The 19,188-nt window shown below is 44.6% G+C and overlaps 2 protein-coding genes across 2 annotated transcripts; one reads left to right on the top strand and one right to left on the bottom strand.

Moving 5' to 3' along the window:
- Window positions 1–3,714: 3,714 nt before the first annotated feature.
- Window positions 3,715–5,812, top strand: LOC133911274 (protein WRKY1-like). The gene is made up of 3 exons (XM_062353473.1): window positions 3,715–4,865; window positions 4,964–5,089; window positions 5,519–5,812. Exons 1-3 carry the CDS (start codon window positions 4,000–4,002, stop codon window positions 5,673–5,675), a joined length of 1,149 nt encoding a protein of 382 aa, XP_062209457.1. The 5' UTR covers window positions 3,715–3,999; the 3' UTR covers window positions 5,676–5,812.
- Window positions 5,813–12,175: 6,363 nt separating this feature from the next.
- LOC133913538 (small ribosomal subunit protein uS19-like) lies at window positions 12,176–14,634 on the bottom strand. Its single transcript, XM_062356714.1, has 4 exons — window positions 14,503–14,634; window positions 14,247–14,401; window positions 14,098–14,155; window positions 12,176–12,610 (listed from the first exon to the last, which is right to left on the bottom strand). Exons 1-4 carry the CDS (start codon window positions 14,503–14,505, stop codon window positions 12,362–12,364), a joined length of 465 nt encoding a protein of 154 aa, XP_062212698.1. The 5' UTR covers window positions 14,506–14,634; the 3' UTR covers window positions 12,176–12,361.
- Between the last annotated feature and the right edge of the window lie 4,554 nt (window positions 14,635–19,188).

Genomic DNA, 19,188 nt, shown 5'->3' on the forward strand with positions numbered 1-19,188 from the left:
CCCCACCTTACTAAAAATGCAATTGCACATAATTACTACTTCCTCTGGTTTAAAATAAGTATCGTTTTAGATATCGATATGGTTCTTAAAATACAATTTTAATTACTATTTTTTGTTTTAATATATTGATAAAATATAGCAAAATTATACTATTGTGAAAGTACTTTTTGAGATAAATCCATCCACATCATTTTTAAGTATCCAAACTCATAAAAAGTAATTTATAACCAAAGTTTGAAATAGTTGATTACAGTAATTAAAAAACACTTATTTTAAACTTTAAGGAGTAGTTCTTTTTGTTAGTTAGTTACCACAGAATTATTTTCTTTAACTATAGTGGTTACTTAGGTAGAACACACTTTCCCTACTGCCCTACGGCCTACGCAGGGTTGATATCTCGAGCGTTGTTCTGCCCCTTTTACCGATGGTGACCACGGTTGGTCTACCGGAAATGTCCCCATGGAAGACGGAGCTAGCTTTTCGTCACGCGAGATACGCAAGCTGCTCTGGACCATTGACCAAAAATGATCCTTGACTATAATTTTTCTTTCCATGATCTTGTAACACTAGCTGATAAAGTCGGTGAAACTTGATCAGTGCACAGGTCGTTGACCAAGTGCGAAATGGAAACAAAGCCATGGCGGGCCGACCAAGTCGAGATGAACAAGAGAAAATAAGCAGACAAACAGAAGTCAATGCTCGGACCCTACTCTTGGTTTCACCTTGCAAGATGTTAAGTGTTCATTTCGGCACAAGCATATTTTAACGTGAGTGGTCAAGTTTTCGTAGATGATCATATGCGCTCTAAAATGGAACTTCGAAAAACTGCTCAAAAATGGCATTCCCCTTGTGATTCATATCCGATCACGATCCAATGGCCCAAAGCAATTTCGAAAAGATGGGCTCGGTTGATGACTGGGCCTGATTTGGGCCCCCATGACGCTATAGTAACTATTTAGGAATTTTTTATTTTTTATTTCTTAAATCGAAGTAGACCTAGAAAATCAGAATTTTATTGTGACATGCTATTTTTTTCCCGTTCATTACCTTTGAGGATCAGTCGTGGTCTTTTAGGCTCTACCCTCTTTATTCATCTTGATAATATTTTTTTCCTTTTCACTAATAAATCGATTAATTAAACTCATGTTTCTATAATCAATTCGATCACTGGGGTCAATTCAAGAATGCCTACGAAAAGGTTCAAAATTATTTTTTGTGGGAACTTGGGGGAATGTGTTCCTATTTATTGATAGACTTTTGGTTTACATGGTTGATTGCAGCAAGTGCTTGGATTTAGTATATTTAATATCAATCGACAATGAGAACACATATGGATAGAACTTCTACAATGTTCTCGAAAAAGAGGTAATTTTTTCTTTTCACAATTGGACGTTGAACCCATTTCATATGATAGGAGTTGCTAGAGTATTAGGCGTGGCTCTGCTATGCACTATTCATGGGGCTACCGTAGAAAACACTATAGTCGAAGATGATGATGGTGCAAAGGCCTTCCACGCTTTTAACCCAACTCAAGCTAAAGAAACTTATTCAATGGTCACTACTAACTGCTTTTGGTCCCAAATCTTTAGACACGGACAAAGTAAGGGAAAACCTCTGAAACAATTTCATATTGATCTTAGACATATAAGAGTTCCGAATCGAATCTCTTTAGAAAGAAGATCTTTTGTCTCATGATAGCCTGAACCAACGTAGACATATTGTCAACGATTTTATAGTTCGTCCCCATTAAACGCTCAGGCATTGACCTAAGAAGAATTTATTCTAAGTTTTTTGATAATCCATAATTAACCTCTTTTTATAATACCCCCTACCCAGGGGAAGTCTAATCCCCGCTGCCTCCTTGAAAGAGAGATGTCCTAAACCACTAGATGATAGGGGCATCACTAGACAATAGCAATTTGACAACATAAGCAATAAGAAGCCAAAAGAAAGTAGTATTTCCAATATTGTAGGGATTAATCAATATTTCCAAATCTAATCTCTTTTCATTAGAAGCATATAAGCCCATGCCCAGAACTCCAATTAATTGAGATCTCCTCCAAATCACCGGTATAACTATCGAAATCGAACACAACTGATATATTTCAAAATAACTCTGATTCTAACATCTTTGCCCTTGGCCATGAACCTCTTTTCTTTTTTGGATCGACTTAACTTAACTCTTATACCTATTCTTTTATTCTTCTATTTTGGATCAAAGAAGAAGAATAAAATCCATAGAAGTTCCTAACTAAATCTTACACATTACTCACTCGTTCGCTACTGGAAACCACTTCCCGTTCGACTTGCATGTGTTAAGCATGCCACCAAATATGACTTTCATCGAATACGGCTTTCCACAAAATTCTATAGGGATCTATGAGATCAAGTATGGAATTCTGTTTACTCACTTTAAATTGAATATCTGTTTCTCTCCTTTTACCGCTAGGATTGGAAATCATGTATTTTCCATATCCATACGATCGAATCTTTAGGTTTCCGAACGCTATGATAGCAATGTAGCAGTTATCATTGGTCAAAAAGGAAATCCAAAAGGATCTCGAGTTTTGGCGCGATTGCTGAGGAATTAGGAGAATTGAATTTTACTAAAATAGTTTCATTAGCTCCTGAAGTATTATAAATACTAGCAGGCGAGATATAGATTAAAGAAAAAATAGTAGATTGTGTCTCATGTATATGCTTTAAAATCCAAAATAATGAACCTACAAAATCCCTCAAATTAGATCTAACTAAATCCGGGTATTATGGACATTCCCTCGTTTCCATTCCAGAGCATTGTAAAAATAGACGTCCATTTTGAAACTTCACATTATTCTTTTTTAGTATTAGACAATTAGAACAGCTCAATAAACAGTTGGTTTTATTTATTCAAAAATGGCCATGTAATCATATATCAGTTAAAGGAGGTTGGGATTGATAAACTAATAAGATAATTCTTATCAATATCCTTTGCATAACGTCAAGCTGGAGTACTTGGATGGCTAGACCGGTGACACGTACACGGGACAAAAATAATTGAAAATTTCCAGAAACCACACCACGTTGATCCATTCAACCACTGAGCTGGCCAAACTATAAATTCAACATCAATTCAGTCTTCACTAAATAAGTTGCTATACTAAAATCATTTTGTTCATCTTCTTTGTTACTTCTCCGGTCATAAATACATGATGTTTTAGACAAGTTCCAATTAAAATTTTAAAACTTTGATCATCTATAACTTTTAAAATATTTAGTTTTTTAATATGAAAATTATATGTATGGGTTTCTTTTTAAAAATACTTTTATAATATCATAATATTATTAGATTTTATAAATATATTTTAATTAAAAATAGTGGTCAAAGTTATATATTGAAGACCATATGATATCCAAAACGTCAAACTTTTTTTACTGGAGGGAATATCTTCGTTCTCAGCGTTACGCGTTGTGACCAGCTTTAGAATAATCCAAAAAAGAAGAAAATATACTTGATAACTTGGGCCTTGCAAAAGAAGTTGGTTACTTGGGATGCATGTTTTGACTTCTAAAAGAAGTTCAAAATTTTCATTTTATATAATCAAAAGGCATCTTGGCCATCCATCGCACTGACGGCTGTGATCTCCGTCAGATCAGCGACCTGGTTGACTTTCCTAATTTTTATTCCGATCGTGCTCCACCTCTCACTCCCACATGGAATATCATACTCACGAATTACTTCCTGCACAAGTGAAGGACCCAATGAGATTACATCACATATATGCTCTTGTATAAGAGCACAGAAAGATCTACCAAAGACTCTTTCTAACGCCACCATTGCTGCAATTCTCGCGACCGTTTCTTCCCACTCACTTCACAACGCAATCTTGTTTGCTCCAATCTTACTTGGTGGTCTCTGTGTTTTCATGATTTCATCTTCTGATCCATAGTCAAAATCTTATCTTTGATTCTTGGTGCAAGCTCTTTTTCTCGAAAGATCCTTGGTGCAAATTCTTGGCCATGGAGGGGGTGGAGGAAGCCAACCGGGCGGCCGTGGAGAGCTGCACGAAACTCGTCACCCTCCTCTCGCGCTCTGGGGACCCCTTCCAGCCCATGCCCGTCGCTGCGGAGACCGGTGAGGCGATCGCCCGGTTCGGCAAGGTGGTCGCCGTCCTGAGCGACAGGCTAGGCCATGCCAGAGCAAGGGTCGGCAAGAGGAATCCTCCTCCTGTTGACGCAAGCTGCCTCTTGGATCACCCATCGTTGGCGCCGTACAACACTCCCAACGGTGGCCCCCTAGTCATTAGTACTCCGGCACCGCCGCCGCCGCCGATGCGAAACGTCGCTCCGACAAGCAGACAAGAAACGGTAGTGGAGCCGGCGGTGGTGGTGGCGCCTTGTGCCAACGTGACATTGACGCCGGCCAAGTTTGACAGGAACATGTTCATGGAGACGCCGCTGCTGGACTTGCACTCTTGCAGCGTACTTCCCACGGCCATGGCGGTGCAGAAGAACAGCCCAACAGTCACCGCCGTTCCTGCATCCAATCCATGCGCCACCACCACTCACATCCAATTCCAGCCGTACACGAAGCAGAAGAGCTTCCAGTTCGATCAGGCGCCAAGCGGCGAGCAGTTCCACATCGAGGTGCCTGTGCCGCTGCCCCGGGGCGGCGGCGGCGGCGCATGCAAGGAGGTGATCAGCTTCAGCTTCGACAACAACTCGGTGTGCACCTCGTCGGCGGCGACATCCTTCTTCCCCTCAATCAGCAGCCAGCTGATCAGCATGTCCGACGCCGCGACGAGCTCCGCCGCGCTCCCGTCCAAGAAGCCGTGCGCCAGGAGAGCGGAGGACGGCAATGGCAAGTGCCACTGCCCAAAGAAAAAGTAAGTGCCAATTGCAACACTGGTGTTCTTGGCTGGTAACCCCTTCTTGCGAAGGTGTTGTGATTTCGATGTGGTGTTTGTTTCTGGTTTCTCTGCAGGAAGCCGAGGGAGAAGAGGGTGGTGAGGGTGCCAGCGATCAGCGACAAGAATGCCGATATTCCAGCGGATAATTACTCGTGGAGGAAGTATGGGCAGAAACCCATCAAAGGCTCTCCTCATCCAAGGTATCCTATCTTGAGCATCTCTCTTCACAGCATGGTTTGTTTTTTTGAAAGAAATACATAAGGGAAACTTCTGTGAAATTGGTGAGAACCGACATCGATCAAAGCTCGAACGAGGGTATGCGCACTGACTAACTGCGCTAGGCGCAGCTTCTACCACAGCATGGTTTGTCGTTATCCAAGTCCAAGAATGCCGATATTACTCATGTTCATCGTTGTCCAAGTCCAACTACTACCCTTTGACATCTATTAAACCAATTCCAATCGCAACTTCATTGACCAATTTGGTTTGATCAAAACTTCGAATGGGAGTAATCGGTCAGGCTGAACTGTTGCAATGGGATTATCAGTCATAAAAACTCTGTCCTCATCATTATACATTTCTGAATGAGTATGCAGGACACTGCAACTGAAACTGTCTTCGCTGTGCAGGGGATACTACAGGTGCAGCAGCAAGAAGGACTGCCCGGCGAGGAAGCACGTCGAGCGGTGCCGCAGCAACCCTGCCATGCTGATCGTCACCTACGAGAACGACCACAACCACGCGCAGCCGCTCGACCCGTCAGTGCTAGCCGCAAACACTACATAAGCCTATCCGAGGTTGTCGACGCCGGGAGCAACGCACACAGAGTCCTTGCAATTCATGGACAACCTGTGCGGCCTGCACTGTCGCTCGGATCATGCTCAGAGCTCAGCTTTGTCTCATGAAACAGGAGGTGCAGGACAATACATGTCAGTTCTTGTTCGATTGTTCAGTCTGACAGAAATGAAAAACTACAGCTGAGAATAGCAGCATATTTGGCAGCATTTTTTAATCCCCAACATGTATAGTGAACAGTTGATTGCATTTTAGTGCCTTTGCTTTTTCGGGCTTTTTCTTGTCTTTGTTCAGCTACATTGATTAATTGTGCATTCCAAGAACTAGATTGCTTCATTATACTCTGTAACTGCTGGTTACCTAGATTATGTTTGATCTTGTCAAATTAAGTATCTGTGTAGCTGTGGTAGTTCATGATGCAGAATTCGCATGATCTCGGCTCGTTCTCTGCCGAGGTAGTCTATTTGTTGACATCTACTGTAGATGTGAGGCAAATTAAGAATATAGAATTATAGACACATCAGCTGCTGCTGCTGAATTATTGCAGATTCTTCTAGTAGCTAAGGCCTAAGAGCAGCGATTAGATGTACTAGCTAATAGCTATCACCCGTCTTTTCCGAGCCACCAACGTACGGTTAAGCGCATTGACCGGATCCAAAATTAATTCCCCTCATGATGTTTTAGCAGATGAAATATGCATGCAGTTAAGCAACTGTCAGCTGCTAATCTGGCTCGATCGGTTCCCTGACGATACCACATGCGTGCGAGAAGAGAGATCAACACGATCGTTAAGGCATTAATTGCACCCCCACGAAGGGCGCCGATGATTAGTGTTGCTAAGCATGTGCATACCCCCGTGCTGTGGATCTTACTGACGCTGTTACTGATCGAGTTCAGAGGAATAGAGCTGGCCAGCAATTATTTCGACCTCGCTTGATTAGGTTATTGATCACTTGCAGGGTTTATCGACTGCATTTATAGCAAATCTAGACATACTTTCTCTCCATGTAGTGGATAAAAATGATAGATTATCCATCAAAATAAAAATAAAAATTATAGATCCAAGCTGTTTCAGCTTCTATGCAACTTGTATAAATAGCTCAGTTGATCTGTATACATTTGTACAGAATTTTCTTACGAATTTGCGATACAAGAACCGAACAATAGCTCGGTCGGTAGAACCTCCAATTGAGAATCCGTCCACTCAAACTTGAAACCGAATGCTCGCAGGTTAGATGAGTAACTCACTAAAAAAGTTTGATAATTCCCTCTCTTAAAGACAAAGCAAGGGCACGTCTTCTCACAATTGTCGAGTTTTTTAAAAAAAAAATCTGCAATACTATATCTGGCTACTGGCTGTATAGGTTATATTGTATTTTTTTGTGCAATAGAAGGGTTGTCTCCTGTTCACGACTTAATTGGTTATTTAAGTGGCATCAAGCACTGTTGATTTTTTTTTATTCTTGCCTACTTACTTGCAGGTTGCAGCACTGTCTCCATTTGACTAACGATACAATCTGCAAGGCTAAAAGCAGGATTAGAATGCAAAGAGATGCCAAAAGAGAATTCTAAATTTCTAATCAGATTCAAAACGATAATCAGTCTTGTTCCGAATTGTAAAAGGCAACGGTCAACGCGGCTAGCTAGGGATACAAGCGTGTCACTAACACCTAGCAGGGGTTGACAAGGCCAAAGAATGGGAATCTGACCACTGATTTGTCATTTCGTAAAAAAATCTAAAAAACTAATTCTACTACTAAGGAACAAACCATTGCAAAACAACTGTAGTACTATATATTAACATAATCATCTTCAAAGAGATTAAGAGAATGATCAAGGCCTGGTTATATGAAGGCAAGAACTAACAAAGTTTACCAATAAAAAAACACGGAGAGAATTAACAAGGTTTGCAACTGTAGGCACCCCAGACATCTCTCAACCTCCTCAAGCTGTTGTATACTTGATGATCCAACAAACTTATCATCGGTATACTTTTTAAAGTCGTTTCAATATTATAATTTTTTTCATGCCTTAATAAAAACGTATTTACACTGTAACTGTCGATGTATCAGGAACCGGGGGTCCCTGAGTCCCGAGGCCAGGCCAGCCATCCGCTACGTGTCACCATCCCGCGAGGTCCCTCCTGCGGGATGAGGAAAGTCTAAGTTCCGGGAGAAGGTGTTCGGGGCCACAGTCTCTGGTCCCGAGCACCCTAGTTCCCCGATGACCCGCAGAGTCTAAGTACTGGGAAGAAAGTGCTCGAGGAGGTGCCCGGTCACCCCCGAGCACCCTAGTCCTCCGATGATCAGAAGGGCTAAGTTCCGGGAGATAGTGCTCAGGGACTGCGCACAGCAGTCCCCGAGCGCACGGTTCCCCGAGGGCCAGTGCGAAAGTGTTCGGGAGAGAGTGCTCGGGGAGGTGAACAGTACCCCCGAGCACCCGATACCCCGAAGACAAAAATAGGCATTCCCGGGAGAGAGTGCTCGGGGAGGTGAACGATACCCCCGAGCACTCGGTTCCCCGACGACCTAGAGAGGCCCCCAAGAGGCCCACCGATGAGGTGTCCATCCGTCAGAGGTCCAATGCCGCATTAAATGAGCGCGCGTGGCCTGACATATCCAACTGCTCCCGCCGCAGCGTCAGTTCCTGCCATGCTTTGGCAGAGGGGCGTGGGGCTATTAATTGCACGGGTCTCGTCCCGTATCATCCGGTGTGTCTCGGGATAACATTGTCAGGATCAAGGCGTTCCGCCTACCGCCCTGCCATGGCAGAGGAACAAGACAGGGCGGGCACGCCGGGTGGCTCTGTGGCTGCCCGGTGGGCCCTCTCAATGGCGCCCGTTGCCAGGGCGTCCACAGTGACAAGTGACCAGACGCGCGCCGCGTTTTTTCCACCACCCCAGTCACTTCGCCTAGAGGAAATGATGACGTCTTTCTCAGTCGTGGCGTCTTGGAACTTGTGCCCCCTCCTTCCCGTTCGGGGCATGTCGCAGCCGGCGAGTGCATAAAAGAGTCGGCACACAGAAGAGAGTGGGGATCGGAGAGAAAAAAGCTCAAGCAATCAACCGGAGGGCACGAGTTGACTCACGAAGAAGACGAACCCCACAACGAACCAAGCCAACAGACGAAGATATTGTGAACAAGCCTGAGCAGAGCTCCTGCCGAAGAACAAGGAGCCTCAAGCTCTTAGTTAGACACAATATTCTTGTAACCAGATACATCCTCGAGGGATCTCCCTCAGGACAGTTATTGCATCCATATAGGAGTAGGGTATTACGCCCCCGTGCGGCCCAAACCTGTCTAAACTCCGGTGCATTTATTTCTCTTTGCACTAGGTCGATCATCCCCCACCACCGGCCGTTGCATTTACATCCACTTACATTTATTTCTCCGACGAACTTATTCAGGATCATCCCCCGGCCGAATCTCTAAAAAGGGGTCTCTCGGGATCCCTGCGACAGAAGCTAATCCTCCGACAGTAACAATTGACTGAAATGGAGCGAGGTCTCAATTAACCGTGTGAATGCGCAACGCCGACGAGTAAGCAACGGTGGGCTTTAAAGTTTTAGATTTTCCGGTGGGGTTCTATGTATTCCAAGCTTAGAAAGAAGTTTAGGTGAGGGAGGTAGGACAGACGGTGGTGGCGGGCGACGTCACGGGCAACGGGAAGAGCACCAGTGGGTGGACTTAGGGCGAGGGCGTCACGTGCCGATGGCTTAGTGCGGAGGGGTCGGACCCGGCGGCGGGGACGCCACTGGGGACGGAAGCAAGCAGGCGGGTGGAAGGCGGGGTTGTCACGATGAGCTTGTATTGGAAGCTGTCGCATCGGAGAAGAGAGCGGCTAGAGGAACAAGAACTGTGCAGAGCCGTTGGATGGAGAATAAATAACCTCTTAATTTTAATCGAGTGATAACTAGTCACCCCCTAATAAAAAAAGATAATAAAACCCTCCGCAGCGCAGTATCACCCGGTCTTTCAGATACCATGCTATATCAATAAAAAAAATACTACAGAACCTTTCTAGAATTTATTAACCGATCTTATTTAACAGAAAAACGGCTTCTGAACTGTGGAGCTGCATAGAAGGAACAGAAAAAGAAGCTGCTTCTGGCTAATGAGCTGCAGACTGCTGAATGATGAGCCATGGACGATGCATTCCTACTGGTCCTGGAGCTGCAGTACCTACTCACCATGCGAGGCTGCACCTGCACCTCAGTTACCGCGACTAGCTTGTTCCTCCAAGGATCCCTGAGCTGACGGCAGGTTTACCAGGTGGGGATGGACGAGGCCACGGGAGCGGACCTTCTTCTAATCGAGATATGCGGATCCAGTGGGGCCCCGGAGGACAATACAACGCAGACAAGGGGCACGGTCTTTTGGAGTCAAAAGTAGAGATCACGACCGTTCGTACCAGAATCACGGTCTTTTAGTAGATGAGGCAACTGTTAATCTGGCTCCATCGGTTCCTGAGGATACCCACATGCGTGCGTGAAGGGAGATCAGCATGATCTTAGGGTATAAAATGCACCACCACCACGAGGAGCGCCGATGTTTAGTGTTGCTAAGCATGTGCATACCCCGTGCGTGGAGGGATTTCAATTTTGTTTTATAGTTTTTTTAGTTCATCAGTGAAAAAAGGGAATTCGTAAAATTTTGGTTATTTTTCATCATTTGCTCTGTGAGTCTTACATAGGAATTAGGTATTTCGTTCGTTTTTGCCGAAATTTTAATCCCTACCTCCGTGACGTGGATCTTAGTGACACAGCAACTGATTATGTTCAGGGGAGACCGAGCTGGCGAACAATTATTTCGGCCTTGCTTGATGAGCTTATTGATCACTTGCAGGGTTTATCAGCCGCGCTTTTAACAAATCTAGGCAGGTTTGATCCTTGTATCATGAACAAAAATGCTAAATCAAAACCAGATGGCTAATGTGATGTGTACAGTACTACAGTCTGTGTTTTAGCTTCCATGCAGCTTGTTCTTTGATTACAGCCTAGTTGCTCTGTGTACAGCAGTACACAAATTGCTTGGAAATTTGTGGTAGTATATTGGTCTATTGGCTGTATAACGTATGATTTTTCGGTGCAATAGGATGGTATTTTAGTCACAATTTGGTTACCTCAATAATTCAGTTAGTGACAGCAAGCACTGTTGATTTGTTTTTATTCAGGGCCGGGTACTTGGATGCTTGCAGCACTGTTGTCCATCTGACTATCGATGCCAGCTGCACTGCTAAAAGCAGGATCAGAATGATAAGAGATGCCTAGAGGAGAAAACAAATCAGCTTCAAAACGTAAATAGATTAGTCTTGCCGTGAATTGCGAAAGGCATCGGTCCACGTGGCTAGCTAGGGATATAATTATATTTCAGTAACACTGGTAGTTGTTGACAGGGCACATGAATGGAATGGGAATTTGACCATTATTTTGTCTTTCTGTATAAAATCATAAAAATAAGTTATACTCCAAGCAATGCAGCTGTAGTACAGTAAATATAATCTGCTGCAAGGAGAATGATCAAGGTCTTGTTATATGAGTACAAGAATTATCAGGTTTACAATTGTAGGCACTCCAAATATATCTAACCACCACAAGCTGTAGCGTACTTTATACTATATGGTCCAACAAACTTCTAGTTGGTACACATTTTAAATCATTTTGACATTATCATGCTTCAATAAAAATAGATGATAATAAATACGTATCTCGCTTTTACACGATGTATTTACCATGACATGTTACAAAACACGAAAGAACCTTTCCAGAATGTGGCCTCGTTCAACAAAAAGGCATTGCTCGAGGATGCAACATAAAATTCAACCAAACACCAGCCGAATCACTCTAGTTCGGTGCAGTAACATACGAAGAGACATTTTTGGAATTGTGAAGTTGGAAAGGATGTTCAGAACAAGCTGCTTCGGGCAGGGGCGAGCTGAATAAAATGCAGGATATGCGACCACGAATCGCATGGAAGCGCCGCCTAACTGATGAAGCATTAGCTGGTCTGCAGTAATACACAGGAAAAGGGCAGACTCTGTGGATGCATGCAGAAACGCAGCATCCCTGTTGTGTTCAGTCGATTGTCTGTTGTGTTCTTTTCAACCTGGAAGAGGTTTAATCCTTCAAGGATCCCTGAACCGGAGACAGGTTGCTAGGGAGAAAAGCGACAAGGTCACTCGAATGGATCTTCTTCACAATCCACTCTTCCTGCCCAGAGGAAATACGCACTGCATAAACCCCCCATATGGCCCTGTAGCACAAAATTCAGAAACAGCATGCAACGTCCATGCGCTTGCAGGCAAGTCAGGTCAGGTTCACCATTCAAACAACTCAATAGCCTATCCATCAACCACTAGTCAATCAAGCAAACCAATCCATCCAAACATGGAAAAAAAAAACAAGGCCAGACCAGGCCAGTAGGATAATCAATTGATGACCAAACGAGCAGTGAGCAACACAGCAGCAGTTTCAAGGAAACACTGATACGACGAGCTGTAAACTTTCATGCAAATGAACAGAAATTTGCAATAGAAACAATATGTCAAAATAATACCATAGTTAATAAAGGCAACCAAGGAGAACGCCCAGTACATGGTAGGCATATTGAGTTCACTTTAACAGCCCAACTACATAGAGAAATCTTAAGTCTGGAAGAGAACAAAATCCCATGTCTGCCTCACTTGAGAGGAATGAACCGCGAAGAGTGGGTGGCACCAATACCGGGCCTGCCGTGCTTGACTGGTTTGTAAGAGATGGAGAACTCTGCAAGGTAGTGGCCAATCATCTCGGGCTTGATCTCAACCTGGTTGAAGGTCTTGCCATTGTAGACACCGATGATGCTCCCAATCATCTCAGGCACAATGATCATGTTGCGGAGGTGGGTCCTCACGGGCTCTGGCTTCTCGCCAGCTGGAGCATCCTTTTTCTGGACAAATAATCAATAAGCCAGGTGTTAGAATGAATATTGAGATGTAGGAACCAAGTATGCAAAGATAATACTGAAAGAGTAGCAAAAAAATATCAATCATCTGGCAGTGTTATGTAACATCAGTATCAAACAGGGAATGCTGGCAAAAAAGGATAAAATGATCCATCCTTGGTAGAATAGATAGCAGCTAAGATGCCACTGATCGTACTGGGAACTGGCATGTTCTTATGAATTGGCATTTCAATACCAAAATCCTTACTACCTATCCACCTAAAAGTTAATTGGAAAAATATTTTCCCAGAGATAAACTGGACAGCAATGCTAACCTATGAAATGTGAGTCAGAGTCAAGACTAACATACTGTTATATAACATGGACTGAGGCAAAAAAAAAAATAGTGATCGAGTAGAATGCAACATATTGTTAAATCTAGTTCTGTGAAGCTCAGCACTGAGGATTTTCTAAGGATGCCTAAAACAAATAAACAGCAACACCTCTTATAAATGATAACTCAAACTCACTGAACAAAAACAAGGATTTGGGAACTGAAATTCCATTACCTCCAAAAAAACCTTTCAAAAGGTCAATTGCTTCTACAGTTACAGAAAGAAAAATAATTTTCAAACAAAGATTTATATACTCCACCAAAGTCATATATACTCCAAATAAAACTAACAGTAAGGCCATCAATACATTCTGTTAACATTGTGTACCTTCCTATTAGGAAAACGATATCGATAACTCAAACATGTAAACAGTTGTTCCAGATAAGTAAACAACAGATCAGCAAGACAAGGTGGGTGCGAGAATTTGACAAAGATGCTTCAGGTTGATGGTTAGCTTCAGCCAGAAAGCTTCAGATTCAGAAATCAAACTTAGTAGAAAGAAATAATCTAATAGATAGAACAGGCAATTACAGGGGTAGAAATGTTAAAATGCATCATATCATATGTTTCCAAAACTCACAAAGAAAATGCATTTGAAATTCAATTGAACACAAGCACCAAAAATTACTGTAGAATTATCGTCCTCCTCTGCCTACCCAACATCAGGCATACAGCTATTGCCTATAGACTACTTGAAACACCAAAACAAGTTACATTATATTAATACTAAATCAGAGTTTCACATATCTACAATGAATCAATAGGAAACGCATATTCAACAATTAGAGACCAATACACATCAGTCCCGTAGCTCTATAGACAATTCACCTCACATGGTAGAGCCTAAACGGTTTTACTATCACAATACATTTTATTCAAGTAACAGGCACATTCCGTTTCTAAAGCGGATATGCTAGTTCTTAGCAGCACAAATGCAGCCGGAAGTTTAATATACAACTGATTTAAGGGCGTGATAAGAGGCTAAATCGCTCAACTCAACGGAAACGGAGCTCAGCACACGGACCAAGCAGATCTACACAAGCTTTGCAATCGACAGTGCGCAAACCAACCCAGGACAAAAGTAAATGTATCACCCACCGCCTTGCGCAGCTTCTTGATGAGTGCCATCGGCTTCCTCTTCAGACCCCTCTGGAACCTGCACAATCCCAGCACCACAACTAATCATCGCACGCCAGATCAGACCAAACCCAAATCCGCAAGAGACAGCACCAGAAGCAGTCGGTTACCTCCGGCGGGCGCGTGCGGGAAAGAGCTGAACGAGGTCGTCGGTGGACATGTCAAGGAGCGCGTCGAGGTCCACGCCGCGGTAGCTGTACTTGCGGAATGTCCTCTTCTTCGGCTGGCCAGTGACCGCCACCTCCGCCTCGACATCCACGTCCGCCTACGACAAAACACCAGCAAGAGCATCAGATGCAAGGCGCAGGGCGACCAAACGGCTAGGGCATTGGGGGAGGCGCGGGTTTCAGGGGAGGCGCTGCTCACCATGGTCGAAGGGGAGAGCGGGAGATGCGAGTGGAGGCGCTGCTTGGAGGCGGAGGAGAAGGCGGCGGCGGGTAGGGTTTGGGGAGAGCGTCCGTGGGGATTTATATAGTAGTGGGAATGCCACGTGGCGCGCTAGTGATTGTTTGGGTGGTCCGGTTGCTGGGCCTGGATGGGCCCGTTCAGCCCATGTAGGCAATTCGAGAAGGCCTCTTTGTGAGACGATTGCGCCATGGGCCGGTAGAGAGTTGCGTTGTCATTTTGCGATATTTTTTATTTTTATATTTTTAAATCAAAAAATTACAAATATATACATCCGTTTTGAAAATTTTCATATCCCCATTTCGAAGGCTAGAAATTGCAGACAAAAATATGGCCTAAAAATTGTCTTTTTTTCTCATTGCACAAATAATTGTTTGAGTTGAAATTTTTTTGAGCTAGATAGCATCATCTATGCCACAGAATTTTTCATGACTATTTCGATAATCTTTTAATTTTGAAAGAATTGGAACGTAGTATTTTTTAATTTCAACATGGCGCATGTTAGAAGGAAACATCGCATATTTACATTTTTTTATTTAAAAAATCTCTACTATTTAAAAAATATGCAGGAAAGCACTATGATTTGCTTGTTTCATTGGCCCCACACCCCCGCCTCCACCCGATCTCGTATGTCCGCCCTAACCCCACTCATCCCCTTCACGATCCTACCCGTCCCTCCCTGATCCACACCATCCTCCCCGCTTGCTCCCTCTCTATCCAGGATGTCACAACCCTAGCACACCCTCCCCATTCCTCCAGCTCCGCTCCTCTGTCCAAACCCTACCCCGCGGCTCTAGCTTCCTCTCCCCATCGTTCACGACAACGCCCACCTCCAGCAAATCGGACCGGTGTCGGCCCAGCCCACTACCTCCTTCCAATGAATCATGGTTGGTGACGACAGGCTGCCCACCTCCAATGGATCAGGTCCAACTAGGCCAAACGTGCCCACCACCCCCAAATTGGGTGGTAATCAATGCTCCCCCAACCTTCCACGATGCTGCCTCCTCAACGAGGCTCCCACCACCGTCGGATCAGGACTAGATCTAGAAGATGATGACCCTCCTCCTTCCCCCACCGCCACGAGCGACCGGCGCGAGCAGTCGTGAGGACACGTGGCGCCTAACTCACCGTCGTTCTCTCTTGGTATTGGTGAAGACGATGACCTTATGTGATGAGTGGAGAACAGCAGCAACGGGGGCTCACGGGTGATGATGACGCAGAGGAGGACTTAGGCGAGGACATTGCAGCTCGTGGAGTGTGCCATGTTTGCCATCATCGCATGCCTTGTGTTTCGCGGATTCGAAATGTCTCGCGTTTGAATTTGTATTTGAAACTGTGTATGTAATATTGCGGGCGTACCACTATACAGAGTATACAAGAGACAGGAGACGATGTAATGAAATTGTAAACTTTATTCATTCATATTGAATTCATAAAGTACATATTTCAATTACAAAGTTTTACTCCACAACGCACACGATATCTGACTATTTTCATGATCTGGCGATTGCTTTGTCTTGGTTCCCGTGGCCTCGTGAGGCTCTCCGGTTAATTACGCCCGTCTTTGGGCTACCTCCGATTAAGTGCGCTGGCGGTCGTCATATCGAGGTCGTCTCCGAGTCTGCAAGGTTGTAGTCACACGCAACAAAGACCAAGCAAAGTAAGCGTTAGAAATCAAAAGCAGAAAAGAACGGGACCACAGTCTAGCATGAGCTTTTTGGACTGTTTATGTATCCCGAGTCATCATCGGCCACATAGGCCTCAGAATTGTGTTTTTTATGAAGAGGTGGGCTAGGAGCGCGGCACGATGCATAGCTTCGACCGAAAGCAGCAGCATGGCCACAACCGGGAGCTCCGATGCCGTGCTTGACTCACTAGCTCCTCTTTGGGCCTCGGACTTGTCCTCATCGGCCGACCGAAGGCAACGCGCCACAAAGGCGAAGACCATAAAGACAAGGGTGATCACTTTTTGGGCCACAAAGGCGAAGCCACAGTACCAACCAATCAACAGAGCCACAAAGGCAATGACGTGGTGGCAACCAGCAACAGAATCTCTGCAATTGTATCACTTGATACAGGGGCAGCCAGAAGAAGCCCACAACAACATCATCCTTTCATCAGCTGGGCAAAAGAGCATGCCAAATAGCACATCTGTCGGCAGGAAGATAACAGGGAAGCAACACAAGCAGCCACTTGACAGTGCCATAACAACTAGGTAGCAGCAGGTCAAACATGCAGGCAATAGATCATAACCCAGCAACACCTTTAGCAACAGATAGCTCTTTAGCAATACCACCAAGTCACCATCAGGCTTATTGAACAAATCAACAGGGCTACCACAAATGAAGCCCTTTAAATAACTTATCCCTGCGCATAGCCACTGCAAGCAATCTGGATAGCAACCACAGTTGTGTCATCACAAAGTACCCAAACATTAGCGCCATCAAGCATCAAATGGCAATCTGCAGCCATCAGTCAAGAATATGGCAATAATCTCCATATATCAGCAAGATTAACCGAGAAGATGATTTTTAACGGTGGCCAAGATGTGGTGGCTGGGCTCTTTTGAAACACAACAGCGCGCATAACAGACAGGTACATGGCGACAACCGGGCCTCAGTTTTAGCATCACTGGCCACGGCAAGCAATGCGCACGGCATGACGGCCGGGTTCAGGCGTCACAGAGACAACATATGCAGCAGCGCCACGGCTCGATGACTGGGGAGAAGTGTGAGCGCAATAGCAATGCGACCATCACGGAGAGAAGGAGGGGATCACAGCCGGGCCTCAGTTTTTTTTATCACCGGCCACGGCGAGCACGACGACATCACAGTGAGCTCAAGGCGGCACGATGGCACGCACAGAGGCACGGGCAAGAACAAAAAAAAATGGCGACCGGGCCTCAGTTTTAACATCACCGGCCACGGCAAAAGCACGACGGCGCGAAGGCCGGGCTATCACAGAGCAGAGAGGGAGAAGCGCAACGGCGCGACCGGAGCACCAGCTACGACGGCACGGCCGTGCACGAACATAAAGAGGGGAAGTAACGGCAATTATGCCGGGGGCTCACCTTGCGAGTCAATTGCGGTGGAGATGCAGCTGGTGTTCATGGCAACGACGGCTTGCGCTCTGTGTTCACGGTACGCGGCGAACTTGCGCGGCGGCGGCGATTTCGTGCAGCAGCAATTGGATGCGATAGGGCCTCACCAAGGTGTCCAAGCCTCCCCCCTCCTCTAATTTTTCTTCTTTTTTTCAATAGATCAAGACCTCCTCTTTATATAGGTGGTAGCTAAGGTAAATCGGTTGGGATTTGAAAGATTTGGTTGCAGCTCTATCCGATTGGATTTGGGTGGAGATTTGATCCTGTATGGACTCTTGGAGATAGAGGAGAGAGATTGCAGCTGGGCTCACGTGGACTCTTGGAGATAGAGGAGAGGATCTATGGTGGTTTGGCTTGGAGATAGAGAGGAATTCAATCCGGATTTGATTTGGTTTGAGGCCATGGGGCTGAGGTAGTATAGGTGCAGCTCGGCTGATGTTATTGCGGCTGGAGGAAGGAGACAAAGCACGTGGCCTGCTCTCTGGTTCTGTGCTGCAGAAAAGGAGAAGAGGAGGGCATGGGCCGGTTCAACAGGAGAAAGAAATGCACATGGGCTGAAAAGAAAATGTGCTTCCCAGGCTTCTTCTTTTCTTCCTTTTTTTATATTGTTAAATACATATATATATATATATAGACACACACACATATACATGCGTCTTGTGCATATATATGATAAAATGTCGTCGTACACCTTGACTACTTCCTCATCAACTCCATCGCCATCAAGGTGGGTATGCTTTCTTGCTTCTTTTATGTACATTGTGCATTGCGTTCTTGTTTGTTTTGTCTTATTTATTGATTTGTTGGAATGCTGGCACATGACATTTTCGAGGATTCATAGATATGCTTGCTAATTTGCATTGTGAATAGCAACGCCTCACCGGAGATTCTGTAAGATGAAATTGAACTGTCTCTTCAAAGTATCTGAAGAGGATTGAGGGGTTTGCGTAGTTTATGGTTGTAGTGTTTTCTTGCTTAACTTTGTTAAGTAGTTTTTATCTAACATATTGTGCTCCTGTGCTGGTACATGGGTGCAATATACCCTTTAGTCACTATTGTTCAAGATCTGTTAGGAAACTATTCTATGATTATTATATCCCTGAATGACTTGACCACTTTAAGAACTTCTTTTTTTGGTGACCGTCACTTTAAGAACTATGGAAGTGGATTCAAAAATAATTTCTAAAGATAGAAATTGGGAAATGGGAAGTACTAACAAAATGCTTTGTTTCAGTCTGCTGGTTTGAATTTAACCTACACAAGCAAGTTTTGCGCAAAACATTGAGTCCATAATTATCATGTCATAGTTATTTGAATAGTTGTTGAACAGTTTTGGGAAGTATTTTGTAGGCATAGCAAAGCGATGGTGCTGCGAGGCCAAATTTTGAACTTGAATAGGTTAATCTTGAAAAACTCCCTGCCGCCATGCTCGCGTACGCCTCCCCACCGTCGTTGCAGTTCCATGGTCCTCTCTGATGCTGCCTCGATACCGAGGAGCATCACCCACCCCGCACCGCCACCACCACGATCCCGAGGAACATCACCCG

This window comes from Phragmites australis, chromosome 3 (assembly GCF_958298935.1).
Source record: "Phragmites australis chromosome 3, lpPhrAust1.1, whole genome shotgun sequence".
Classification (NCBI taxonomy): domain Eukaryota; kingdom Viridiplantae; phylum Streptophyta; class Magnoliopsida; order Poales; family Poaceae; genus Phragmites; species Phragmites australis.

Excerpts from the sequence above, each read along its gene's own strand:
- LOC133911274 (XM_062353473.1), top strand. The coding sequence starts at position 4,000 with ATGGAGGGGGTGGAGGAAGCCAACCGGGCGGCCGTGGAGAGCTGCACG. Across the intron at positions 4,866-4,963 it reads TGCCACTGCCCAAAGAAAAA|GAAGCCGAGGGAGAAGAGGG; the intron begins GTAAGTGCCAAT and ends GTTTCTCTGCAG. Across the intron at positions 5,090-5,518 it reads AAAGGCTCTCCTCATCCAAG|GGGATACTACAGGTGCAGCA; the intron begins GTATCCTATCTT and ends TTCGCTGTGCAG.
- LOC133913538 (XM_062356714.1), bottom strand. Across the intron at positions 14,156-14,246 it reads CCCGCACGCGCCCGCCGGAG|GTTCCAGAGGGGTCTGAAGA; the intron begins GTAACCGACTGC and ends GGGATTGTGCAG. Across the intron at positions 12,611-14,097 it reads TCAAGAAGCTGCGCAAGGCG|AAAAAGGATGCTCCAGCTGG; the intron begins GTGGGTGATACA and ends TTATTTGTCCAG.